Here is a 27,348-nt window from a genome sequence, read left to right as displayed (position 1 = left end):
TTACTTATACTTAGCCTTAGTAGAATTTTAACACAGGACTTTTACTTGTAATGGAGTATTTAGGTATTGGCACTTTTACTTGAATAAACAAGTACTCCACCACTGTCAGGCATTGAACTTTTCTGGCACCTAGTAGCCGTTCTTGAACCCAGCTACCTCTATGTTTTACTCAATCATGTGTAAAACAAATGTGAGGGCTCATATGGCAGAGCACAGTGTGTACACTCTACACAAAATACTGCAGGCTGTTTACTCAAAACATTGTACACTGTACAGAGTTTTGAGCTTTTCAGATAAGACAAGACAGTTTCTGCCTTTGCAAACACACTCTCATGACAGAAGTAATCACATCTTAAAGTACCAATACCACAATCATCAACACATGACTGGCATATTATTACATATATATATATTTCCCCAAAAAGGTTTGGAACCACTGATTTAGTCTTTAATAATGTACTGTATTGTATGTTGTATTTTATGAACTTGTCGTATGTGTTTTAACAGTAAATCTTCACCTGAAACGTAGTTAACTAAAGCTGTCAAATAAATGTAGTGGAGTTGAAGTATAAAGCAGCATAAAATGTAAATACTCAAGTAAAGTACAAGTACCTCAAAACTCAGCAGCACTTATATGTACTTACTTTCCACCACTGGATCCTGGACACAAAGTGTAAGGATTGGTCTCTAGAGGGCGCTACAGTAACAACCTGTATCCAGTGGTGGAGCATAAAGAAGCACATTTTTTCAAGTACTGTGATTAAGTGCAATATTCAGGTTCTCAGTCAGATCTCATCAGGATGGAGATGCAGCAATGTGTCCCTAGCTCCACCCTCTCATCCAACAATGGTCACCTCTGGCTCCAAAAAACCAAGATGGTGGACACTCGGGATGAGCAGCTTCCACCAGGGTCTGGTTGGTCATCCTGTTAGTCAAAACACTTCATTTTGAAGATAAATTAAAAAATATACATAACACAAAAACACACCCCTTTGAATGTCTACTGTGTTTATGTCAAAGAACCACAGTACCCACAATTCCTTGCAGTGCATTGCTGTGACCTGTCAGCTGGGTGTGTTCTGCTGTTTGATTTAGTTTCATTATACATACGTCATAGGGGCATTTGTATAAACAAATGTTTGGTCTCTCTCGGTTTTGCTGTTGCTTTTTGTAATGAATTTGTATGTTTTTTTGTCATGCTATCTGTAAAAAGAAGACTTTTGTTTCCTCGAACATGCTTTCTACTTTAATAGTTAGCCTTAAGTTGGTGGCACAATTTCTCTTTTACCACATGTTTGATTCATTCTTTGAACTTTGAACTAACAGCAGCAGAGATCTGATTAGTCCCAGTTGAACGTTGACCTCTTTTCGTCTCTGTATTTCGCAACACTCATGCCATCGGGAGGAGAGCTCTGCTGAATACTCGCTCAGTTTCACGACTGAAACAAGGAAAAGGGAGCACACTGATTTGGACGGCAGGGCAGATTTTGTTGCTGCAGAAGGGAAATACTTTCACGTGAGGCAGGAATGAAGAGAGCTGTATTATATCTGATCACTGTCTATGGCTCAGTGCCTGTCATTCTCTTCCTGTTCCCCTGGATACTGGGACATGTCATATATTCTCACTTGTGTAAGTAATGTGTGTTTGTTCAGTGTACAGTAACTGCAGCTCTAAACAAATCAACATTTGTATATTTTCATAGTCATAAACAGGCTGTTAGAGCTACATAATGCTTAGGTGACCAAATGGGTCACACTGTGTTTCGGTTACCTTGTGAAAACGGAAAGTTTATTAGTATTTATTAGTGTCAAGATTCAGTAAACCTACAGATTCACAGTTTGGTTTGATAAATTACACTTTCTAAACGAGTGGTGTCGTGAGATTGTTCTTAACAGTTCCAAAGCATTTAATATTCAGGCTAAACCTGAGAATAAACAATAGAATTTGTCTGACCCATTTCTCCAGAGCACCATAACAAAAATGCAGCGCGTTACTATAACAAAAAAAAAAACAAAAAGCAAAAAAACAATGAGATGCAGTGACAACAACAGATGACAATGACGGTGTTGTGTCACAGATTTCAAACAATACGCAATAATTTTAAGATTCACTGCCTCGAACAGTATGATACAAAACAGTGAGATATGATACAATCTGATTAGATACCAAACAATTGAACATGTTAAAAGGTTGCCAAGTCATAAATTGAATAATCAATTTGTTTAAGTGCAGCGTCACTCTGTTACATAAAAGCTGTAATAACTGATTTTTGTTTGTTATAGATTACAATTTACATGGAATCATTACTTTTGACTGAATTTTGTGAAACAATAGCATAATAAAGCCATACCATTCCAACATGAATCCACTAAAAATTAAATGATAACAGAAATTGATTGTACAGCCTGATTAGATGTCACTAGACACAATCTGATAAGATACAATATGATATGACTAGATAAGATGATGATATGATGTATGATACAATATTATAAGATGTGATATGATATAAGAAATTATACAATACATTACAATACAATACGATATATTATATGATACGATATGATACAATACGATATATGCCACAAAATGTTAAGATATGATATGATATGATATGATACAATGTGATGTATGATATGAAACCATATGATATGATATAATGCAATTAGTTACGAATCAATAAATACAATTTGTTTTTAAAGGATACAATGCAATATGATGAAATATGATGCAATATAATGTGATACGACTTGATGCAAAAGGATACAATATGATTACATATGTTACATTGTGATAACACAATAGAATTGGATGGGATATGCTAAAATACAACCCAAAAGAAACAAATCGTACTGACCTTGTGTGCTCTCATCTGCTGCAGTGAGATTTCCATTCTTTGTGGATCTTAGCAGACCTGAAGCTGTGCTGAACCACACATGCAACTTCTACCTCAACACAGAGGAGGGTGTCTCAGTGGGTGTCTGGTAGGTCATTTGTGGATCCCTCTTTTCTCCATTTAAGTGCATCAGTACTTGAAAATACCACGGGCACATACATATTCAGCATTAGATGCTCCTGAGTGAAGAGGACCACAGTCGACTCGTTCATCTGCACGAGACCACTCAAAAAACCTACTGCATATTATACAACACAGGCGTATTTGTTTGTGCCACTTAATCTTTCTCCTCTCTCGCTCTCTATCTTTGTGTCTCACAGGCATACGCTCCCTGCCAACCAATGGGAGAAGGCCGCAGGGAAAAGCCCCGAGTGGTACTGGGAGACTCTTGGAGATGGCCGACCTGTTATTATCTATCTCCATGGCAACACAGGGACCAGGTGGGATGAGAGCAGCAGGATAGGGGCCTTTGAAATGATCCTAATAGAGTCTAGTGGGTATCAGGCCCCAGGGTTTGTCCACAGGCACAATGTACACAAGGGTTTGTGGGTCAGAGCGAATGAGTCTGAAAGCAACCCGTTTGTTTGTATTCATTCATATTCTCATGTCATTTCTGCAGGGCCATAAATCACAGAGTGCAGCTGGTGAAGGTATGGTTCCTGTTCTAGTCAGTTTCAATTCTGGAACAGTTCTGACTTAAGATAAAATTTTGATCTTTGTTGTGTTGCAGGTTTTAAGCGCTGCAGGGTATCATGTCTTGTCTTTTGACTACAGAGGTAAGACGCTTATTGCGGCTCTTCAAGTGTCCAGATAACGCTTTGAACTGATGAGTTTTAGAGTCTTTGTTACGGTGCCTGCTCGGGTTTTATACAGGAGTGACCGGGCCCAGATGCTGAAGCTCTGAGGCAAGGATAAGTAAAAAAAAAAAAAAGGCAAAAGTTTAATGAATAGTTTTCACACAAAGAAGCTGGAGATTCTAGTGAGAGTGAACAGGCCAGGAGAGACTCCAGTTCCAGATTATAATGACAGACTGACAGGGCACAGGCTGGAGCATGAAGGCAGGCACCTGAGCACAAGAAGACAAGAGTCAGGTGGTAGAAATACTCAGGCAGATCTCTGGAGTCTCAGTCTTTTTTCTGTCTGTAAATTATTTTTTGACAAACAAAATGAATGTATATTTGCTCATGCATAGCTCATATACATATAAAACATGAAAATTTTCCTTATTTAATGTAATTACAATACTTTATGGTCATTTCTGTTTCTGTACTTTGTCACCTTCTTCTACATATTAGTCAGAAGAAAAGGAAACAAAATGTATAGTATTGATAATTCTGAAGGTTCATGTGTCTTCTAACGAGGTTTTGGAGACTCCACTGGGGAGCCAAGTGAGGCTGGACTGACCAGTGACGCCCTCTACCTGTACAAGTGGGTGAAGAAGCAAACCAGAGGGGGTCTTATCTGTCTGTGGGGACACTCGCTTGGCAGCGGGTCAGTTTCTCTGCATGTTCACTAACCATTAATGTGCACTGTCTATGACACTGAGACCACTGAAAACACTGAGTAAGAACTGAATCAAATCTACTCTTTTTTTTGCCTCCTTGTAGGGTGGCAACCAATACTGCAGTGAAAGTACAAGAGCAAGGTGGGTCAAAGTCTGTACATGCCCTGTATAATCATATTCATCATAGGTAGAGAGAGAGGAAGAGAGGGCAAGAGAGGGAGGGGTCAAGGGGTGGACAGAAATGCAATTACAGTGACAGCTCTAATAATAGACTTTATATGCAGTATATATTGCATATATAATATATACATAGATGATATATTTATGGATGTCATATATGTATGTATTAGCAACAGATAGTATATGTACATAATGCAGCACTATGGATCTTATAATAATGGAAGTATGACTAATAGTAGTAGCAGTTGCAGTGGATGTCAGGCAGGGCCACGGCAGGAGACAAAGTCCAAAACTCTGGTTCAACCATGATCCATGGGAACCTGGGAGACAAGGAAGCAGAAAGACTCCAGGGAGGAAGCTGACATAGTAACATGCCTTGGTTGGACATGAATGGATACAGGAGTTCGGTGTATCTTTGCAAGTCCCCCAACAGTCTAATCCTATAGCAGCATAACTGGGGGCTGGTCCGAGGCAAGCCTGAGCCAGCCCTAACTCTAAGCTTTTTCAAAAAGGGAAGTTTTAAGTGGAGGAGCTTGATAGCTGAAGGCTCTGGCTCCTATTCTGGTTTTGGAGACTTTAGGAACCACCACTAAGCCTGCATTTTGGGAACGCAGTGTCCTAGTGGGTAACAAATGCATGCATTCGTTTTTCTGAGTCGTTTTGATGTGCCTGATTTTTGCATTGTTACGTAGGTGGAACAAGGCAGGCTTTTCAATTCAATACATCCATCCATTTTTTGTTGCTCTCTTTACTGTCAGGGTCTGCTGTTGATGCTTTAATCCTTGAAGCTCCTTACACAACAATTGGAGAAGTCGTAGCCAACCATCGGCTCGCTAAGGTGAGGCCACTTGTTACTTTTTTGTCTGTCTGCAGCCCCGCAGGGTGTTTACCAATCCAGGGTCATAAAGCTGTCCACTTTTTATCTAGTCTCAAAAGAAGATTTTACTGCTATAGCAAATTTTAATCAGACATCTAAGGTGGGATGATGTCAAAAACCACAGTTCCTAAAAAGGGGGTGAATTTTTATCTAAAGTCACTTTGTTTAAATCATATTAAGGTTTAAAGTCATGCATAATTATAGATATGGCTGCTTTGAGTGACAGCTCCACCCATGCTCCACCTCTTTGAACATTTTTGGATCAGCTGGCAGTTTGGTGAAATCAGGCACTGCCACGATGGCGACAGCTGGAGCCGCTGACACTGAGCTTTATAATGGCTCTTCAGAAACATATGGCTGGCATCACAGACACTATCTGCATGTTTTATACAGGCTGTGGACGAGGACCGCTGAAACCACGACTCATATTTTACTTCACAACCCCTTTTCAAGCCCAACTGCTTCATCTGAGATTCACATTAATAAATTGTAAATATTTCTATTTAGATGCAAATAAGAAGACATTTTACCATGTTGAAAAATCACTTAACGAACATTAACCTGGAAACACAGTTCACTTCACGCTTTTTCCATATTCTTCTTTCACTGACGTTAATTAATAAAATACATCAACAAAGCAAGCCATTTCTATTCTGCAAGTATGTATATGTTATTACAGTACACAGGATACTGCAAAATATTCCTACAAAACTTGTACCCTGTGTTCTTCCAGATATACACGTTCCTTCCAGGATTTGAGAGCTTGCTTTGGGACATATTGGAAATGAACAACATTGTATTTGCTAATGATAAAAAGTAAGTATGCTTTTAAATGCCCAGTGTGTAGAATGTAGGGGATCTGTTGGCAGAAATGGAAAATAATATACATAAGTGTGTTTTTATTGGTGCTTAATTACCTGAAAATGATGATCGTCCAGTTTTCATTACCTTAAAATTAGCTCTTTATATCTACAGGAGGAGTCGGTCCTTTTCCAGAAATGTGTACCATTTTTCTACAGAAGCCCAAAAAAGGACAAACCAAACACTGGCTCTAGAGAGCGCCTTTCATGTTTTTTCATGTTTTTAGCAGCCACCTTAGCTTCTCCTCCACACTTGGAAGGGGAAGGTGAGGTGAGGGGTATTGAGCTGGTTGCAATCCACAGCATCACCTCTAGAAATCAATACATCCTTCGAAGAAGTGCTCATACATTGTTCTTACTCTACTCATTGGTATATGAATTTTGCAGGATTTGCCATCTTTTAATAACTGAACTCCCTTTGTGGAAAGCAGTATGTGATAGATGTGATAAAATATATTTTATTCAGCTCATGAAAACCACATCTGACTCTGAATATATCTTTTATCCCAAAATCTGCACAGTTTAAAGGTGCTGACCAGTCCGCTCCTCATTCTGCATTCAGAGAGCGACAATGTGGTTCCACATCACATGGGCCTGAAGGTGCAGTAGCTCTCATATATTCTTCCTCTGACTGCTTGGATCATTTCCTCGTGGATGTTGCTGCCTCCTCTCTGAAATGCTTTTCATATTTTCTCTCCAGCTGTACGAGATATCGCTCCAGACTAAAAAACAATATAACACAGATGCACAGGTTGAAATGATCTCCTACGGTGCAAATCTTGGAATGTCCCACAGCAGCATCTACTTAGATCCCAATCTGTCGACTGTGGTTGGGTAAGTTTAGTCAAAACTGATATGAATTTTACAGTGCATGTTCTGGTTAATGTGCAAAAACAAGAAAATCAGCTTGTCCTGGTACAAGGATAATCATTTCATACAGTGAATTACTCTGAACACACTGGCTGATGATGCTTGTCTAACAATTACTGTAAAGTGTCTTTCATTAAGTAAATGTGTTTTTCATGTGAATCCCTCTGTAAACTTAACTAATGTAATATTCCCTGTGTCTTGGTTACAGGAAATTTCTACAAAACCTGAGACATTAGACCGGACATCCCTCCTTCTACCGAGTGGGTGTCTCATCTTTTAGTGTTGATTTGTAGATTTTGTGAAAAAAAAAGGCAAAAGATTCCATCATACAGTTTTATTTTTGTCACAAAATGTTTGTAAAAACTGAAATAAAAGCACTAAACACGCAAGTTATGTTACACAAAGTTTTTATTTCAACACAGGGACAAAATACTGAAGATGTCTAATGAAGTAGGTTTGACTAGTTATGTTGATGCAGACCCATGTAAATCTGCCTGGAGTACAGACAGGCTTTGTCACTCAGTACATACAGCTGAAAGTTGCAGGAATGTCATTAAAAATTGAGTGTAGTCAGCTGCTCTGTTGCTGCCATCCTACTGAATTCCTGACATGCAGAAACCCCCACCAGATCCTGAACTCCAGGAATGTCAAATATGAACAAATTATTAGCAAGTTTGACCTCCGAGCTCTCCACGCTCACCCTCGGTTTACTGTATGTGCCGGTGCTAAAGGACTGTAACAGACCATTTCTAATGCAAGTGCTTGGACAATAAAAAGTGTTCAGGAAATGAAAACATGTGCAGACGTGATTTCTGAAACACCCAAAGTTCTTGAAAAAGTTCATTACTGTGTAATTTGATGGCTAAAAGCAGGACGGGAAAGGAGCAGTAAGTGATTTGTAAACACAGAGGCAGCTCTTGGTGCCTCAGATTTTCTTCAGAGCTCTGGCCGTTTCTTCGATGGCCTCTCTCGGCTCATTCGGGGGCGGGATCTTCAGGTCGGTCGGCTCGACGCCCCACACCTCAGTGGCGTACTCTGTGATGGTTCTGTCGCTGGAGAACTTTCCTGTGGCAGCGATGTTCTTGATCACCATCTTCGTCCACTCCTTTGGATTCTTTTAGAGAAAAATAAAACATTTTTTAAGTAGATTTTGATCTTGTGTTCTGTCTCAATAGGTTTGTTGTCTGTGATAATTCTTTTCTTTTACTGCCTTCTTTAAAGGTCCTGGTGACAACTGCTTTTCTGAAGGGTCGGCTCAAGGGTCAACAAGAACAGGAGACAACAAAGCTGTACGCCCTCTTGTGGTTGTTTAAAGTTTCTGGCACACTCCAGTTCACCCAGGGCGATGAATGAAGGTTGAAAAGTAATATTCTTTAGTGTACTAGAAACATAATGTAAGTATACATACTTAATTTGAAGTATGTTTGATATATACTTTTAAAAGGTTCTACTTAATGTATTAATAATGAATATACTATTTCTGCAATACTTATATATTTCAAAGGACCCATAAAAAGTTATAAAACGTGTCAGGAATGAAAGACATTTTGGCAACTAAAACACATCTATAATCATTATTTTGTATTCAGTGTCAGTGTTTGTGAGAAGCTCTGTTTTAAACCCACAGTGACACATGGAGAGTCAAGCCTGACTGACACAAATCCTGCTCCTTGTCACTTGTTACCTCATTGTGAACGATGAGTCAGTTTTTCCAGTGATCTGATTGGTCAGTAGTTGGGCTGCTGGCAGGATTTGATCTGATCCTCTAAAGTTAAGTGAGGTTGCCATGGCGATTAAAGGTGAGCCAGCTTCACGGTACCGATAAAAGATTTTGTGGTTACAGGTGCCTATGTGTGTTTGAAGCGAATGTTACCTGGTAGAGATTGCTGACTTTCTCTTGGCATTTCACGTAGTCTTCAAAGTCTGCAAACACTTTGAAACTGAGGAGAGACAAGGGAGGATAAATAGACCGAGTGTGACAAGTTGAACTCAACAAATAAGCCAAAACAAGTGTACAGAAGTTTGACATCAATTATTAGAAGAAAAACTGCAGATTTCTGTTGTCATGACGATATCAGCTGTGATCTTTGCTGCCCATATAAAACAGATCTGGAGGTGGAATTAATTAACTTAAAGTAACTTGAACTGGGTACAAAGTGAGGAATGTATCTGTGTGTTTCTCACCGGTCGTATTTGAAGAGCATGTTAGTGAGGTCTTTGAACATATCTGGATTTCTGGGGCTGAAAAATCCACTGGTGATCTGGTCCATCACTTGTTTCAGCTCTGGAATCTTCTTGTAGTACGACATGGCATCATATCTAAAACCAGTTCTACAGTTTTAACAAGATAAAAAGAGCTTTAAAAACAGAAACGTAAGCATTAAAGCAGACTCCTTTACCCATTTTTGTCCATTTCAGCCACGTCCTCCACCCTCATGCCGAAGATGAACAGGTTCTCCTCTCCGGCCTCCTCGGCCATCTCCACGTTGGCGCCGTCCATCGTGCCGATGGTCAGAGCTCCGTTCAGCATGAACTTCATGTTACCTGTTCCTGACGCCTCAGTGCCAGCAGTGGAGATCTGCTCTGACAGATCTGTGGCAGGTATCACTGAGAAAGAGCACATAATCTGACTTCAAATTTCTGGTGAACTATCCTTTTTGCTCGAGGAGGTTTTGAAAGAAGCCCTTCCAATGAGAATTCTGCACATGCACCGTGTTGTCCTGTCATGGACACTCGTTAAAGGGTCAGAAACTTGTGCAGATGTTGAATAAAGGTGCCTGGACAGTACCTTTCTCTGCTAGGGAGACCCTGTAGTTCTCCAGGAAGATGACCTTCAGCTTGTTTCCCACCACAGGGTCGTTATTGACCACATCAGCCACTGCAGTGATCAGCTTGATAATCATCTTTGCCAAGTGATACCCAGGAGCAGCCTGCAGAGGGCGACAGTGGATGACTTATTGTAAAACAGGAACACTGCACAGCTCTCAGCCCGTTCAGTGGGCTTCATCTGTGCTGTTTGTCATGTCTGCTTTGGCTGAGCTGGTACCTTTCCTCCGATGATCACTGTTCGTGGTACGAAAGGTGCAGTGGGGTTCTTTCTGATGCCTTGGTATTAGAAAATGACACAAACTCGTTAAAAGTGATGCAGTTTTGGTGAAAACAGTACAAATACACAAATACGAACAAATTACAGATTTCTCACGTCTCTGCATTGACTGCATTTGTACTTTAAAAATATATATGACATATTTGCTGGGACATTTTGGGACGTTTTTGTTGCAGAGGACCTGAGCATCAAAGTACATTACATGTTGCACAAAACAGAATGACTTATGAAACTGATTTCCTGCTCATCGTGGTCTGATGATTGCTTGGAAAATTCCCACACTTGATTTAAACGGCAGATACAGCTCATTCTTGGTGTTTGTTTTAACTTGCTCAGAAGGCTCTTCCACATCAGGACATGTCAGATTGTGTCATGTAACAGCGATCACAGAGCCATGCAATGGCTCGTGAATCCCTCTGGCACTTGTTAATGACTGATTTCACATACGGTTGTACATGGTGATGATGTGCAGGCAGTTGAGCAGCTGTCGCTTGTACTCGTGGATTCTCTTCACATGGACGTCAAACATGGAGGATGGGTTTATCTTCACCCGGTACTCTTTCTCCAGGTACTGGGCAAATTTCACCTTGTTGTCCTGTGAGACAATCAGAGATGCATGACTTGGTTACAAAGGAGTCATTCACTCCGGTGAAGTAAAGACAAGTGCGGCCTGTCCTGACATGCAGCTCCTCACTTTGCAAAACACAATGTTGCAATGCACCGTAAAATCAGGGTAGGATAATTTTGCCTGAAACGAGCAGCAGAAATAATAAAAAACTAAGAGACGGTTTTTACTATGAACAGAAGTCTAGGTTGTTGCTGTTCATGTTGAAATGCATGGATTCATGGTGCAACAGGACATTTAGAACAAAACCTCCACTGTGCATGTAAGGCAACCTCATGCAATCATTAGTGCAACAAAAAGAGGAAACAATATGCTATGAAAGACTTAGCAATACAGTTAAACTCCTTTCGTGTCATATAGAGCTTCAAAATCTTTTGATATGCCATCTTTATTCAGCCTTCCTGAAGCCATAACAGCTGCCTGAGTATACGGAGACAGGGAAAAACCATTTGGATATTATTGAATTGTTTTATACTTCTGTGTTCTTGCTGAAAAAGTGGTGAAAGAAATACTCTGATCCTTTGCTTAAGTAAAAGTGCCAATAAAACAATGTAAAAGTCACTTAAAGAGTCGACACTAAAAGCACTTTTTCTGCAGAAAAATGGCCCCAGTGACTGATATATTATTCTATATGACATTATTAGTTTGTGATACATTTGTATAAGCAGCATTTTGAGGTAGAACTACTTTATTTATATTCTGGCAGTTTAGTCCAGTGCTTCTCAACCGGGTGGCCGAGACCCTCCAAAGGGTCACAGTCTGAGGGGTTGTGAGATGATTAATGGGGCAGGAAGGAAGAAAAAAGAAATTTCAGTGACACACGTTTTTACTCATTTTTGGATTTTTCTCTAATCTTTGCAGTTTTTGTAAAATATTGGATATCGAATAGTTATTTAAATGAACCTATCAGTAAAGTTTACAGGGGAAATGTCTGCTTCAATCTTTAATCTCTGTATTTGTGTTAATTTAGGAGGTTGATTTTTTCATTTATTTATTTAAAGTACCACAAAATGGTACTTCAGTGCAGTACTTGAGTAAACCTTGTTACTTGCACTCTACCTGTTTGACTTTGGAGACGTCACGGATGAAGGCAGCATCGTCAACAAAGTCGTTGAGCTTCTGTAGCTGGCTGAGGTCCTTCACATAGTCCTCCCCGATCACCTTAAAGAGATTTTAAACATCACAATAAAATGTGTGCAACACAAACTGACAGTATTTACTACTCTCCACCTCATGTATGGATTTGAGAAGCTGACTGAAACGCAGGCTGTAAGGGACTCCGGAGAGAGGGAGCTATGCTTTGGACTGGATCACACGACAGCTGGAGAGTATATTGTTGGGGATTCGGGAGTCTTAACAACGTCTCTCGGCGCTTGATCATTTTTTTATTGCTCAGGCAGCTCAAACAGACCTCAGCTATAAGCTCAGCCAGTCCGGGGTTGCAGAGCAGCAGCCAGCGTCTGGGAGTGATGCCGTTGGTTTTGTTCTGAAACTTCTTCGGTTCCAGTTCACTGAAATCACGGAATCTGTTGAGGAGAAGGGACAAAACAATGGAAACACGTAAACTTAGTGTAGTAGAAGTGTTTAGACTTCTGCTCACTGTTTTTGAGTCTATGCTACAGTTTCAGATTTTAAGCTACGCTGGCTCTGTCAGTCCTTTGGTTCAGATTGATCGGATGGATTGCAGTGACACTTGCAAAGGACATTCATGCTTCCCAGAGGATGAATCTTACAGACTTTGGTCATCTCCTGACTTTTCTTTTAGAGCCACCATGATGCTCACATTAGTAAGATTTTGCATTATGTAGTGAATGCACTATAACGTGTAAAAACACTTCAACATAATGACAGACAGGGTTGACTCATCTGGCCACATTCATCTCTCACTGCTCAGGAATCAGAGTTTTCTGCTTTGTTCCAGGTTCTGTGTCTTTGCGTCCTGGTTTCTCAACAGCAGTCGAGCCTGTCAAGCTCTCATCATTCAGTTATTGTTCAGTGTGTGACAGAGGGGATGATTCAATCCTGTGGTTTTCTGTGAGGCCATACTGTACTCATGAGGTGTTTAGCAACAGCTGTTTCAGTGGTGCTATCTGAGCTATGGTGCTTTGTTTCTTTCTGCTCATTTGTTGCTGTTTTATATAAAAATGCATGTGAAAACCTTTTCATGCTGCAGCTTGGTCTTAGTGTTTTGTTTTACTTTACTGTGTTTCCATTTTTTTGTGCACAGATTCATGTTTTGCAGCTGTGTGTCATCAGCAGAGGGCTCACACTTGAGTCTTGATGATGTTGGAGTGTATTTCAGCAACCCCATTAACGGCGTGAGATCCCACGATGCACAGGTGCGCCATGTTCACCCTCTTGCATCCGTCTTCTTCAATCAGAGACATTTTCCGCAGCTTGTCCATGTCTTTTGGAAAGAGAGCTGCAATCCTCTGTAGTGACAAATGAGACAGAGGTACACCTTCAGGATACCAGATTCATGTGTCACAGACGTGTTCAGTCAATAAAAAGCATGAACTTTGTCTCTTTTTGCGGTGTCTGAGCCACGGTACGCACATCGAGGTGGACCTGGTTGATCTGGTAGATGATCTGCAGGTGTCTGGGCAGGAGGGTCTCCAGCAGCTCCACAGGCCAACGCTCCAGAGCCTCAGGGAGGACTGTGTGGTTGGTGTAGGCAAAAGTGCGCCTAGTGAGGTCCCAGGCCTGTAGAGAGGGGGAGTTTATTATTCCTCCAACTGAGCTTTATAGTCAATGACTTATGAACAATGCAAATTTAAATTTGTCCCTCTTTGTTGATATCGTCTCTTCAAACTTCCTCTGCCACCCTGGATTTATGTCTTAACCTGCACGATCGACAACTTTCCCTGTTGCACGTGAACGTAATGCAACACAGACATTTCAGTTTCCTTTGTCAAGTTCTGTGTTTTCAACCTCCTTTGTATTACTTGCTTGTACGACCACGATGTAAAACATGAATAAAACATATAAAACAATATATTTAATGTTTTACCTCATCGACTTCATTGATTTTTGTAAATATCTGCTTATTCTGAATTTGATGCAGCGACACGTTTCAAACAAGTTGGGACAGGGGCAACAAAATTCTGGGAAAGATGTGGAACGCTCCAAAAACACCTGTTTGGAACATTCCACAGGTAAACAGGTTGATTGGTAACAGGTGATAGTATCATGATTGGGTATAAAAGAGCATCCTTGAAAGACTCAGTCGTTCATAAGCGAGGATGGAGCGAGGTTCACCACTTTGTGAACTCATGATTGGACCTGGGATGGGCTTGTTCAATTTTTAAGCCTGTTGCTTTTATGATAAGTCGCTCTCAATTAGCAAGACGGTTGAATTAAAATCTACTAAATCTGACTCACTGTGTCCCAGTCGAGTTTCTCAATGTCCACAAAGATTCTCATCAGCTCGGGGATGGCCATGGCCGGGTGAGTGTCATTCAGCTGGATGGCGACCTGGAAAACACAACACTCTGTAGTGACACTGTGGCCACATTGATTCCCTCCTGCTAACTAACTGACCAACTGCTAATAAACAGTAGAGTCTGTTGTTTGAGGTGCAGGTCCTGAGATTTTACTGTTCTGATGTAAGCTGTTAACTTAACTTATAGCCTACTTTCAGAATCATTAGATGCAGGATTAGATAAGCAGCTGTGAAACAATGACTGAAGGTGCACACCTTTGCACAATATTATACCTGCAGAGTTTCCAACTTGTTGTGAAACAAAACGTGTTCTGTTTCTGTGACATATTTTGTTTTCAGGAAAATACCTCACACTCTTTTCTGGTTTGAAAACTCAGTTTGTTTGAATAAGTTATAGCCTTGAAATCAGAGGAAGACAAGCTCGTGCCACAAATTTATGTAAGAAAAGTAAAAAGCCTTCTTGATATTGTTGCAGTTGCCACCCGATTGCCTCGGGCCGATAACTGAGGTTAAGAAAAGAAGTGAAAACAAACAACATTTCATTTTCAGACACTCACTTCTCGAGCTTCTCGGCTCCTTTGCCCTTGGCATTCATCAATAAATGACTGATACTTTAACTCACTTTGTCTGGGAAGCTCTCGAAGGAGGTTCGGCCGGGGGTGCCCTTCTTAGTGGTCTTGAAGCGGCGGATGATGTCTTGGAGTGTGGCCGCCACAACGAAGTACTCCTGCTTCAGACGAAGTTCTTTTCCTTCAAAGAACTGCAGCGTGCAGAGAGCACAGAAACAGTTAACACCGGACAGAGCACACTATCAATACACTAAGAAATTAGAAAATAAGAAATGATGCATTTCCTGCGGAAAAAGATGATCCTATATTTGTTTTATCGATGTGCTTAATGTCAAAATATTCAACTTACATTGTCATTGGGGTAGAGAACACGGGAGATGTTCTCCGCCAGATTTCTGTCCAGAACAGCCTGGATGTAATCTCCAACATTAACTACAGAGAGGTGAAGTGCATTTTAGTTAAACTGAGACTTTATCATATACATGTTATATATAAAAGAGTGTAATTAAACTCTGCAGGAGAAGAAGTTGCAGCATTTGAGCAACACAGATGTCTTTTAGCAAGGTGCCAGCGTTGCAGCAGTTCCCTTCTTTCTTGCAAAGTTGTTCTGTTGAAAACTTGCAGGAAATGCAGAGGTCGTTTTGCACAAGCGGGTTTCACATTAGAAATGGTCAGAATTGCCCTCACAGTCTCTCAAGTTGAAGTCGTTGGGCGCCCGGGCGGACCACAGCCTCATGGTGTTTACAGTGTTGTTCATGTAGCCAGGGATGGGTGTGTCGTAGGGCATCGCCAAAACCACCTGCATCGATGGAAATGTCAAAGTTTTAACTCCAAATACCTTAAAACCATGGTCAGATAGCTTTGTGTGCCTTAGTAACCATTTCTTCATCACTTTATAGTCCTTTGGCATCTGTTAGTACTCATTTTCTGTCTCTTTGTAGATGTGTTGCATCACTTTGTATTTGTTTGTCACTTTGCATTAATTTTCTGTGTCTTTGCAGTCATTGTAACCTGCACTCATCAGTACCTGAGTGTCGACCCATTTGGAGCCGTCTCTCGTCTCCTCTACTCGTCCATAGAAATGAACCGGCAGCATGTACTCAGGACGTGCTTTCTCCCACGGGTTTCCATGCCTCAGCCAATCGTCTGCCTCCTCCACCTACAACAGGTCAGTCCAGGGCAAGGCTTAAACAGCGTTAATGTGATACTACATATAGCAGGGGTTCATAGAGGAAGAAGAGTCATTGACACTAAAACTATACCTTAAGTGACCTCTGACCTCTTTATACAGTAGAAAATGAAGCACTTCTCTTATGTGTTTAATCAAGTTACTTGGCAAGCCCAATCAGGTCCATGATTAGATTAGATTTTGTGTGAAGTGCTGAATAAAGCACCAACTTTCATTAGATTTACTGTCCAATAGCAGCAGGGACTGGACTGTTCATCCACCCCAGTGATAAAACACTGAGCTTAGACTCAGTCCAGTGTTCAGAAGTACATGTTTACACTGAGGGTTCGAACAGCAAATAACCAGGAGGATCCAAGAGGGCAAAAGCCTTTAGTTTGGGCATCTCTTATCACAAGATACGCAATGTTTATTTGTTTTTTCCATCCAAAACCAACCGACGCCAGCTTTTGCCCAGAGCTTGCACCATTAAAGTGCCACTAAAGGCGTGCAGACCACAAGCTGTTAATGATTAGCCTGTGATGTATTCTGACCTAATTCATTTCTACTTTGGCCCTGCTCCACTTTAACTCACGCTGACTGCCTGAAAACAGAATCCTGAATTTCAAAGTAAAAGATAAGAGATAAGATCCCTGAACTCCAGCGTGTGAAACTGGTGTATTTGCAGGGAGATATCTCATCATTTTAGCCGACATTAAGCTTGTAGGACTGTATTTTCTAAGTTAAAGATTAGCAGCCGATCATGTTTGATGAACTCAAATTAGTTGGAAATATGTCTTTAGCTGCAGTTACCTGCCAGCCGTCTCTTATCTTCTGGTTAAAGATTCCATATTCATATCGGATGCCATAACCGTATGCCGCCAGACCCAAGGTAGCCATCGAATCCAAGAAACATGCTGTGTGCAGGAAAAAGAGCGTTAGAATTAGACATTAAATAAAAGTGCAAACTATAGAGTTCATGGTGTCAGCGGGGGAAGCGTGGAGTTCATTTGATCATTCACTCATTCTGTTGCAACATTTCTGTGGCTTCAAGTTCCTTCAAATGGCCAATAGGCACACAGATGATGGACAACTGCCATCATAGTCTTGAAATTATATTGAAATTATATGTTTGCATGCAAAAATGAGTGATATTTCATTTATAAGCAGGCTGTCAAGGCTGTCAGGCTTTTTACCTGCCAGTCTTCCCAGACCTCCATTCCCCAGACCTGCATCCTCCTCCATCTCCTCCAGCTCCTCCATGTCCAGGCCCAGCTACAACAGAAGGGAACATTAGAGTCTACTGCTTACATTCCTTTTAAAAAAAGGAAAAGGAGAGTGTTTGCTGTCGCATCTGCGTCCTGTGAACGTGTGTGTGACCTGGTAGATGGCTTCATCGCAGGCGTTCTGCAGCCCCAGGTTGATCATCGTGTTTTGGAGAGTCCTGCCCATGTAGAACTCCAGAGACAGATAATACACCCTCTAAACGCGAGAGCAAAAGAAAAATCAGGAACGTGTTTCTTTGCACACATCTTGACTTTAAGGATCAAAAATAAACTAATCTCATAATCAAATATTTGTGATCTGCTTTGATTGTGGCTTGAAGGTGCAGGGAGGAGTGCACAGAGCTGAGCAGCAAATGAATGAAACTGGAGCGAGCAAACATTTTCCTGCACAAAATAGCAGCGTAAACATGACGTAATGACCTAAAGTAGGCCTGCTGCACGTCTTGGAAATCTGGAAAGTTTGATGCAACAGACACACATTGCAAAAAACCCCACTTCCTATTAAAAAACGTGTTAAATAATGTGCTCTTTCTATTCGATGTACTGCTTTCTTTCAGAATAAACCATGTGGGCAGAAATGATTTGAAAAGCACTTTAAATGAGCAGAATATATTTGATTTTGTGTTAGAAAGGAAGTTCAAAACACTTCACTGTCATCAGTGAAATATACATATTTTTGGTCAGTTTTTGGCTTGCCTGAAACATATTAAACCCTAGCTTCAAGTTTGACATGAAATATCTTCTCTGCAGTGAAGGTTTCTCTGATGTGTCAGGAAGTATAAGAAGTATCAGTATTTACAGTATGAAGTGAGTTTAGTTTCACATTGAAGCTCTGATCTTTACCTTGGGGTCTGCTTCATAGTAAAACTGTTGTGTTCTGATCCATCTCCCCACCAGGTGATCTCTCACAGTGTGAGCCAGGGCAAAGTAATAATCCCTGGGTGTTGCAATGTTCCTGTCTTTCACCAGGGTGAAGTGCAGGTGACGATTGAAGCCCTTCTTCAGCTCCGCTACATTCTCCACTCCCACAATCCCCCTGATGCTGATCTGCTTGCGCTTCTCCTGGTCGGTGAGAGGCTTCGCCATGGTGGGTGGGCAGGTTTGTCCGGAGTTGTTGCGGCTGTCCTGGCTGGAAGTGAAGTTGAAAGGTAAGATGGTGGCAGTTTTTCATGCAGAAGTCTCCTCCTTTTGCTGCTTTTCATTGGTGAGTGCAGGGGGAGGGTGTTTCCCGGGCCGGCCCCTGCAGAGCTGCAGAGCTGAGAAGCAGGAAAAGGTGCACACAGAGACTGTACACATATGAAAGTGAAGGGTTTGTGCAGCTCAGGTCTATGATTCACACTCATAAATCATGGTGCCTATAAAAAGTATTAATCTCCCTTGGAAGTTTTCTGGTTTTATTGCTTGCTTCACAACAGTGAATCAAAGTAGACGTAACGTGGCTTTTTTGACTCTTATCAACAGAAAAAGAACTTTTAATGTCAAAGTGAAAACAAAAGTGATCTAAATTTATGACGCATATAAAATACAGAACCCTTGCTTTCATAAGCTCACCAGCATGCAGTCAAGGGTTGATTGTTGTATAAATACACGCGCATGTGGATAGTCCAGTTTTTGTTGTGTCAGCATCTTCATGCAACTCCATGAAAAGGTGCTTGAAAAGGAAAAGTCAGAGGACAAATCCTCAGTGTTTGGCTTGCAGAGCAGGTGTCTACCGACTGCAGGACTGGGTCTGATCCCCCAGATGCGCTTTGCACGGTGGCTGTCGTTGTGTGTGAACCTGTGAATGAGAGACAATGTGTAAAGCACTTTGGATAAAAGCTCTGTATAAATACCATCCATTTGCCATCGTCATAAACACAGAATCCGCAGCTGGACTCCCGGTGGTGGCAGCGTCATGCTGTGGGGACGCGTCTCTGCAGGAGGCCCTGGAAGGCTCGCGAGGGTCAAATGAATGCAGCAAAATGCAGGGAAATTATGGAGGAAAATCTGACGCAGTGTGCAAGAACCATTTGCTTTGGGGAAGATTCGTTGTCCAGCAAGATAATGACCTCAAACATTAAACATTAAGCCTTCAAAACAACTGTGTTTATGTCCTGCGGAGAATTTGTGACTGGACTTCAGCGGTTTTGTAAAGAAAAAAAGGGGAAACTGCAGAGTCCAGATGTGCCAAGCTGACAGAGGAGGCTAATACTTGACACTGAAGTATATTTGTTATTTATTTAGATCAGTTTGTAAAGGGTTTTTTTCACTTTGACATCAGAGGGTCTTCTACTGCTGAGCTGACAGACAGATATTCCAGGTGACATAAGTCCTTGTTGACACCTATTTATTGAATATTCACACATACAAAAAAACACAGAGGCTCATATTACACTTCAGATCATGATAATAATAGCAGTAATATGGTAATGATAGACATGTAATAATAACAATCATAATAATCATACTGTGTTAAAATCAAAGAAAGAACAAGGTTCATTTCATATTCATAAAATTCTTCATAGACATATTTCAGTATCAGTGTAAATAATAATATCGAGTGATGACATTCCACCTCGGATCAAACTGGGCAAAAAGAATCACTTTGGAGTTAAAATGAGGTTATAATGCAGGTAACGCACACTCCAACACACTCACAGTCACACACACATATGTATGTACATTTGGAGACGTAACACCCAGTGTCGCCCAGCGACTGCGTGTAAGTTTTAATAATTCATAAAAGTTTGACGAGGCTGTACGATAGACTTGATATCGCCCCCGGGTCTAGTTTGATATAATTAAAGTGTATTTGGCTGGTTTAGAAATAATAAATGTTACAATCACACACCTTTTAACGTCAGCACCCTCACGTGTGCAGCACAAACACACACTTTTATGTTATTTTTCAATCAAAGAAGCTGATAGAACTTCATATATTCACACAGAAAATATTCCATGAGAAGATAATTTGTGTTGAAAAGCAACAGAATAAATTATGTCCCACTGGACACGTAAAGAAAATCCCTTTAATGAACTGTTTGGCTGAATTACAGCCATTTAGTTTATTTGTCCTAGAATCTGAGGTTGTGTAATGCTGTAATAATGGCTGCTCTTGTCTTTGTATGAGAAGCTCTCGTTGCTCAGTGACCCACTGCTGAATGTGCTGCTTTTGTTCTCTAGTATTATAATTATGGCCGGACAAAAAGTCTAACCGTGAAAAACCACCAGTTAAATGTTGCATAAATCGAAGCTTGAATCAAAGGCCGTACGACTTGCTGAATGCAGCAGTAGTTTGGTTTAGTTTAGCATCGTTAGCACACATGCACACGTCATACTGAAAATTAGATGTTTTACTTTGTGCAGCCGTTTCAGCGTCCATGTGAGCAGCCATCAGTCCCAGATGATTTACAATCAATGTTAACCCCAGGGAAGAGGACGAAAAAAGGATTCAGAAAGCTAAGAAAGACACCTTGTCACAGCTGATTGTAATATTCTCTTCAGTACTGCGGTTGTTATATCCATAACAAACACAACTACGGTTGAGTTTGCCCTTTTGCCGATAGAAAAAATACATAGCAGCAGGTGAAGTCAGGCATCACAGATGTTACAGTTGACTCTGCTAAGGCGATGACTCTAGTTTATAGCAAAGGTTCAGAAATCTTTTGGGTACTGAAGAGGGGAAAAGGCACACCCATGAAGCTGGAACACAGGATAGCACCTCATGTGAATGCTAGACATGTGCTGTATGTCTCCGGGCGGCGATGCACAGGGAACATTTCTGGGCAACATGAAGGGCAACAGTTTCCTCAAAGTGACCTCTCAACATTCAGACTTCAGTTGCCACGGAGAATTTTTTGGCCCTGATTGACATATCCCAACAACTTCTGGATGGATTGCGAAGATGTTTTTGTTCATGGTCCCCAGAGGATGACTCGTCATGAATTTGGTGGCATTCTTTCTTTTCCATCTCCACCATGAGTCTGACCTTTTTGGTTTTTAGTCACATGAAATTTGGGTACAGACATTCATGTCCCCCTCAGGATGAACTGTTATAACATTGGTGATAACTTCATAAATTTAAATGTGTCAAATATTTTGGTTTATGGCCAGTATCTGCAAAATTAAAGATATTCTCACAGTGGTGGAATGTAACTAAGTACATTTACGCAAATACTGTAGTAAGTAAGTAAGTAGCAAGTACAATTGCGACGTACTTTCACTTTACTTGAGTTCCATTTCTATTTACTTTATATACTTTATACGTCTAATTCACTACATTTTGGAGGCAAATATTGTACTTCTTACTCCACTACATTTATTTGATTTACTAGTCACTTTGCAGATTCAGGATATTAATCGACTAATAAATGCTTTATTACACATTATACCTGCTAAACAAATCAGCAATGTTAGCATTGTCATTGTTAGCATGTTAGCATTAGCATTTAGCTAAGCACGGGTGTACCTCAAGTTGTTGTGTGTTGAGGAGGCTGTTACCCGACGCCACAACAAACATCCCAGTGCATCATCACCTTCCCTGTTGGTTTAATAGGACATAAACTGGACTTTAAAGCGACAAAAAGATTCAGTTTCTTTCTTTCTGTAATAACTATACATCAAATAAAGGAACAATTATGAATTCTCTTCGAAAAACTCTGAACATCAATAACTTATTTAGCTATACACCTCTTTGCAATAGATCATTTCAATAACAATATTACAAAACTACCAGGATTCGGTCACCTACAGTAAAAAAAAAAGAAAAAAAAAGCCAGACTGAAGCGAGCTGCTGTAGCACCTTATTCAAGCAGCTTCACAGTCATCATCTTTACGCCATTTTCAACACTCATCAATCGCCTGCTTTTATGATACATTAAACCAGAATCTGTTCCTTCTGTTTTCAGAGCTGCGCTGCAGAGAAAGGCCGAACAAAGGCCTTGCTTCCAGTAGCATTTTACACGCCGATGCTGTATTATTATTTTTCAGACAATAAAGAAGGTTCACATGAGCTAAGCCACTAAGAAAAGCGTCTCATGTACAAGGACGAGGATACGACAGTGACGCGGCTGAGAGTCGGACTATTGCTGTCGTCCAGGGATCACTGCAGCCTCAACCCATCCAACCCCCTCACACACATTCACACAAAACACACGAAAGACCTCCTCTCATGCTCCCCCTGGTGTTTTAAATATGTAAGGATGTTCATGACTGACGGCAGGAAAATAAATATACAGGATATCGTGTTTGCTAACGTGTGTTTCCTAAGAAGGAAGGATAAGAATGAAGAATAAGATATACTGAACTGCATGTTGATGGCATGATGGGGGCTACTTCTTCTAAGTCAACTCATTTACAAGACGACCTCCTTCCTTTTTGGGAAATATGCTGATTTGATGCCAAGAGTAAGATCAGGGGACCGGTGCTACTGTCATGGCTTTAGGCTAAATATTAAGGTACAGCCAGCAGGCGATTAGCTTAGCTTAGCTAAATGAGTGGAAACAGCTAGCCTGGCTCTGTACAAAGGTATCATAATCCACCTACCAGCACCTCAAAATATCACTAATGAACATGTTTTATCTTCTAAACATTTTTTACTATTTATTTGTTGTGCTCGTAAAACCACTTTTTTTTTACTGTTGTGTTTTTGTAGATGTGTTTTGTGTTGTAGACATTTTTGAGCTTTGAATGGAGCCAGGCTAGCTGTTTCCAGTCTTTATGCTAGGCTAAGATAACCGACTGCCAATAGTAAGTTCATATTTAGCATCCAAGCATGAGAGTGGTTTCAATTTTCCCTTGGCAAGAAAGCAAATAAGTGTATTTTCCAAAATGTCACGCTGTTCCTTTAAGCACATGTTATGATCAGTGCACATGATTCCAAGTCCCTCAGCTTGGGATCCCAATTATTAAGGTTTCACCTTCCTCAACTATCCGCATGTCAAAATGCAAGGTACAAATTGTAAAGCACTGTACGTTTTGACATTGTCCTGCAGGTGGTTCATGTGTTCAAGGTTTAGGCATGATGAAGGCATGGCTCAGTGCTGGATGGGGCCTCTGGCAGAGAGTCATGGGGTCAGTCGGTCAGGGGGACAAGAGGAGGTGGGGAGGGTGAGGGTGGGGTCATAGTTATTGACTGGCAGGATGAACCCTGGGAAATCCTGAACCGGTGTAGGTGGTGGTGAGTCTTCAGCACACAGAGCCAGTGGGATCTGCCTCCCCGGGAGTGTAGAAATCTGGGATTGGTAGTCCAGTATGCAGCGTGACCTGCAGAAAAACACACGTACGTACGAGTAAACAAATTATGGCGAGGCTGTTTGGTTTATTTTTCTGCCTGCAGGTGGAGCTGTTGAACTATTTCCTCAGCGAGTGAAGCGCTTGTTCTTGGAGGCGCTCTGCTTTCATCACGCAGAGATGGCATTAAAAATGAGCAAACTGGCTGAGAGCAATGAGAAATTCAAAGCTGCTAACTGCTGTTGAGTCTTTGAAGCTTTCTCTTTCAAGCTTTAATCCTCTGAGCCCATATTTGTAAAACTTGGAAAAGAAGTTTTACTGAATAATAACTGTACTCATGTGATACTTTATTGATCTACAAGTAAAAACCTCTGTTTATGCCTGCAGCGCTGCTCTGGGAGGGTGAATCATTAGCACAAGAAGCCAGGGCCAGCTGAAAAAAACAGCTTCTCCTGGTGCTGTTTTGAAAACTTGCATCTTGACCAGTTGGTGTAAATCACATGTGAAAATAACTCAAACATTATTGTATATGACCTGTAAGCCATGAAAAGAAACTATTTTCAATAACGCATCAAACTAAATTACTTCATGCAGACACATTTTTTCCACTAATTTAGATTCAGCAGAAAACAGGGAGCTTTTAAAGGGGCACCCCACCAGCTTTACACATAAGTTCAGTTTACTCATCACAAAGAACACTACAACTGTTGTCTAATAGCTTGTATACCTCTGGAAGGAGCTTTAAAAAGTCTAAGAAAATCTCAGCTTGGGTATGAAGGCTACAAATGTACGACAAATCCTGTGTTACAAACCGCGGTGTGGAATTTTAAAGATGTGGCCATTTATCAGGCAGACAGGCGCTAACAAAAGATGCTACTGAGCTGCATTTTAAGAACAGTGGCATCTAGTGTTTTTGCTTCATGCATACTAAGGTCCAAAAGTTACATATCTCATCTCACAAGTCCCCTTATTTTTATATATGTGCATTGCTAAATCAGTAAATATAAAGCTGACATGCTGTCACTTGGAGTTTGCAGTGTTTGGACAATGTGCAGGATGTTCCGTGAGTCAGAAATATCTCTCAGCAGCAGGATGTCAGGTATTAATTCAGTTTTTATCTCTTAAAAAAGCTGTCAGCCGTCAGCGTGTCTGTCATTGCAGACTCATACTTTTCTCAGTCTCTGCTCTGCAGCTTCAGAAAACACATGGAAATAGACAAAACACCAGCAAAGTGATTTCTGTATTTGCATCTATTGCAATTAAAGTGTGCACGAAATGATGCTCAAAACATTTGTAGTATTTTCATTTGACAGAATGGTGCACAAATACAAACAGCTGAGTCTGAGGTTTGAATATCACTGAGAATAATGTACCTCCAGGTTTGTTTTGTTTAGTATGTTTTTAAATGTTTGCATGTATGCTGCCTGAAACACGGGACTTATGGACTGTTAAAATAAAATGTAAATGGATAAATAATAAATATGAAGCTCCAGTCAGCAGCTGGCTAACTTAGCTTAGCTCAGCTTGTAAACAGAGGGAAACAGATCCAGCTAACAGAATCCAACTACTGACACCTCTGAAGCTCACTGATTAACAGAACAACAGTTCTCTGTGTTACAGGGTTATGAGTGTGTGGAGACTCTTGCTTGGCTGGGACCAGTAACGTCCTGGAGCCTCCGCTGGTTTCCTGCTAACTGGCCAAGAAATGTTGGCAGACTCCTTGTTTTCTTCACCCCAGTTTTTGTACCTTTGGAGAGCGACAAGCTGCTGTTTCCCTCTGGTTCCAGTCTTGTGCTAAGCTAAGCTAACAGGCTTCTAGTTGGAGCTTCATATTTTCAAACATGAGCGCTATCAATCTTAATAAGCTCATTTCCCAAAATGTCAAACTAATCCTTTAAAGCTACTGAAGAAAAAAAGAAGAGAAATCTGTATGTTCAGGGATCAATTTGCCTAATTAATTATCTTCCAATTGAGAAGTGTAATTAATTTAGATTAAGCATGTAGCCCCAGTTCAGTAACATCATACTATACCTGGACATTTCGGTTGATGCTGATAGCAGGGTAATAGACGCCCTCCAAGCCTTCAAAAGCCACTGGACCCTGCTGCTCATCATTGATGAGGAAGATAACGATCCCACGTGAGAAGTCCAGCAGGACTCCTATTGTAGATCCTTTACTGATGCCGCCGTCCGTCCTGCACGGTCACACACAGAGAAATCAACTGAAGAGATATTCACAGAAAACAGGTGCTGTGTTAGCGGTGGTGACAGTAACTAAACACATTTCTGCTTCACGACAATGTCATGCACATCACCTTCATGCCTTACCTGTTGGTGTGCGAGTTGTTGTGCATAAACCAGGAGCGGTTGTTGTCCACGTACATAGCCCAGGCCTTGTCGTCCTTCCCCAGCATCACATCCTTCAGGACGTCGGCCCGAGCGATCCCAAAGGCCGGGTCCGGGTGGTTGTCATAGCGATCAATGGTCATTTCCCAGTAATGAACGCCGCGGGAGAAAGCGGAATTACTCAAGACCACCCTGTCATCGTAGCTGTTGCACGTCACCGTCAGATTGTCGTTGGAGAGGATGATGTCCGGGTGAGCGGAGGCCGGGTCGAAGGTGAACCAAGCAACTGTGCACGTACATGGGAACAGTTACACACTCTGATAAGCATCATTAACACCTCTGACTGCAAGACCTGATGCAATGATCATGGATTTAGAAAGGTGACATGAATCTAGAGGCTGGAGGTTAGATGAGGTGAATTACACTGTAGAAATAACTTGATGGAAGGAACAATAAATGAAAGAAGATGAGAGGAAGAAGATTCACTATCACTATTGTGATGAATAATTCTATGCATCATAACATCTGACTTAATTTATAACTTAATCCTTATAACCTTAATAATCTCAATATCATCACACCAGTGTCAGACAGTCTGCAAAGAGTAAGTGGCGTTTGTTTTCATCTGCTTCGCACACCAGATGGGTGGAGATTATGACAAGTAGATAATTCTAGGTAAGTACACTAAGTAAATTGCTAAACTAAGTAAAATATGCAGCTGGGGATGAGTGCAATTTCATTTGTGTTGCTCAAAGTATCGATGTTTAAAAAATTCAACTGTCCTGCATCTGTTTTGGTTCACTCTCACTGCAGCAGGCTGCTGTTTACAGTGACAAAGCTCCAATAAAGCCCACTTTTCACTACCTACCCACCACCAAATAGAATATCAGACAGACAAAGTCAGCAACTAGCTGGTCGAGCATATAGCAGCTAAGGTGCCAGATGTTTGCCTCGGGAGTTGGTGGCGACCAAAATAGGAGATAAAAGGAGAGTGAAATGTGTAAAATACACAATTGTTTGCTGACTGTCACATAAACTTTATAAGATGACATTAACTCAATGCTGTGCTGCCCCCAACTGGCAGAAAAAAAAACATTCAGCACTGCAGTACATTCATTGTATTGGGTTGGTGGTTTAGATTTAAAACCATTTGCATGGATCGGTTGTTCTCCTTGTAACTGGTGTGAACTGACCCTTTATATGTGAGCTCTGAACATGTTACACTGCAAGCAGGCTGAATCAAATGCTGCTAATTTTGCAAACTGTTTGGCTCAGGCTTGAGAATATATACTCTATGCTCTATGCAGAGGATTGCGGGAGTTTAACAGATGGACGTTTGCGCTTTATATGGGCTCCACTGAATGGGCTCCACCAGTGAACGCCACGGACAAGTGGCGTTCACTGGTGTCACC

At 41.1% G+C, this 27,348-nt stretch overlaps 3 protein-coding genes across 11 annotated transcripts in view; 1 reads left to right on the top strand and 2 right to left on the bottom strand.

Moving 5' to 3' along the window:
• The first annotated feature begins 1,293 nt into the window (after nt 1-1,293).
• On the top strand, nt 1,294-8,306 carry LOC121618074 (lysophosphatidylserine lipase ABHD12-like). 3 transcript variants are annotated; one of them, XM_041953337.1, is made up of 12 exons: nt 1,300-1,630; nt 2,883-2,985; nt 3,218-3,337; nt 3,517-3,547; nt 3,628-3,673; nt 4,259-4,388; nt 4,505-4,542; nt 5,340-5,419; nt 6,192-6,274; nt 6,840-6,918; nt 7,019-7,152; nt 7,397-8,306. In XM_041953337.1, exons 1-12 carry the CDS (start codon nt 1,528-1,530, stop codon nt 7,422-7,424), a joined length of 975 nt encoding a protein of 324 aa, XP_041809271.1. In that variant the 5' UTR covers nt 1,300-1,527; the 3' UTR covers nt 7,425-8,306. The 3 variants fall into 3 exon arrangements, 2 of the variants coding, with proteins under 2 accessions (XP_041809272.1, XP_041809271.1); XR_006007431.1 differs by lacking the exon at nt 7,397-8,306 and having other exon boundaries at nt 1,294-1,630; nt 6,434-6,918; nt 7,019-7,076; XM_041953338.1 differs by lacking the exons at nt 7,019-7,152; nt 7,397-8,306 and having other exon boundaries at nt 1,294-1,630; nt 6,434-6,977.
• Nucleotides 7,555-18,522, bottom strand: pygl (phosphorylase, glycogen, liver). Its single transcript, XM_041953335.1, has 20 exons — nt 18,225-18,522; nt 17,476-17,577; nt 17,292-17,370; nt 16,909-17,012; nt 15,958-16,089; nt 15,618-15,729; nt 15,280-15,362; nt 14,984-15,121; nt 14,301-14,393; nt 13,476-13,622; nt 13,188-13,351; nt 12,331-12,445; nt 11,979-12,080; nt 10,742-10,889; nt 10,235-10,293; nt 9,977-10,118; nt 9,588-9,795; nt 9,373-9,507; nt 9,062-9,128; nt 7,555-8,302 (listed from the first exon to the last, which is right to left on the bottom strand). The coding sequence occupies exons 1-20, from the start codon at nt 18,465-18,467 to the stop codon at nt 8,114-8,116; spliced, it is 2,562 nt and encodes an 853-aa protein (XP_041809269.1). The 5' UTR covers nt 18,468-18,522; the 3' UTR covers nt 7,555-8,113.
• A 5,024-nt stretch (nt 18,523-23,546) lies between these two features.
• Nucleotides 23,547-27,348, bottom strand: part of trim9 (tripartite motif containing 9) — a 43,265-nt gene continuing 39,463 nt past the window's right edge. For 6 of the 7 annotated variants that reach the window (XM_041953751.1, XM_041953750.1, XM_041953753.1 and 3 more), the window contains 3 exons: nt 25,919-26,222; nt 25,623-25,785; nt 23,547-23,624 (listed from right to left, as the gene is read on the bottom strand). In XM_041953751.1, the coding sequence (XP_041809685.1) occupies nt 23,547-23,624; nt 25,623-25,785; nt 25,919-26,222 (545 nt within the window). The remainder of the gene's footprint in view (nt 23,625-25,622; nt 25,786-25,918; nt 26,223-27,348) is intronic. The other variant, XM_041953755.1, reaches the window with a different exon arrangement.

The sequence above is a fragment of the Chelmon rostratus genome, chromosome 15 (assembly GCF_017976325.1).
Source record: "Chelmon rostratus isolate fCheRos1 chromosome 15, fCheRos1.pri, whole genome shotgun sequence".
NCBI classification, from domain to species: domain Eukaryota; kingdom Metazoa; phylum Chordata; class Actinopteri; order Chaetodontiformes; family Chaetodontidae; genus Chelmon; species Chelmon rostratus.
Note: the sequence above shows the minus strand (reverse complement) of the source record. Positions and strands in the feature narration are given on the sequence as shown.

What these genes read in the sequence shown, in the direction of transcription:
- pygl (XM_041953335.1), bottom strand. Translation starts at nt 18,467, where the DNA reads ATGGCGAAGCCTCTCACCGACCAGGAGAAGCGCAAGCAGATCAGCATC. An exon ending in GCGATGAAGCCATCTACCAG is followed by an intron (nt 17,371 to 17,475) that starts GTCACACACACG and finishes CTTCTGTTGTAG; the next exon opens with CTGGGCCTGGACATGGAGGA. An exon ending in CCAAATGGGTCGACACTCAG is followed by an intron (nt 15,730 to 15,957) that starts GTACTGATGAGT and finishes CCATCGATGCAG; the next exon opens with GTGGTTTTGGCGATGCCCTA.
- LOC121618074 (XM_041953337.1), top strand. Translation starts at nt 1,528, where the DNA reads ATGAAGAGAGCTGTATTATATCTGATCACTGTCTATGGCTCAGTGCCT. An exon ending in GGACACTCGCTTGGCAGCGG is followed by an intron (nt 4,389 to 4,504) that starts GTCAGTTTCTCT and finishes GCCTCCTTGTAG; the next exon opens with GGTGGCAACCAATACTGCAG. An exon ending in GTATTTGCTAATGATAAAAA is followed by an intron (nt 6,275 to 6,839) that starts GTAAGTATGCTT and finishes AAATCTGCACAG; the next exon opens with TTTAAAGGTGCTGACCAGTC.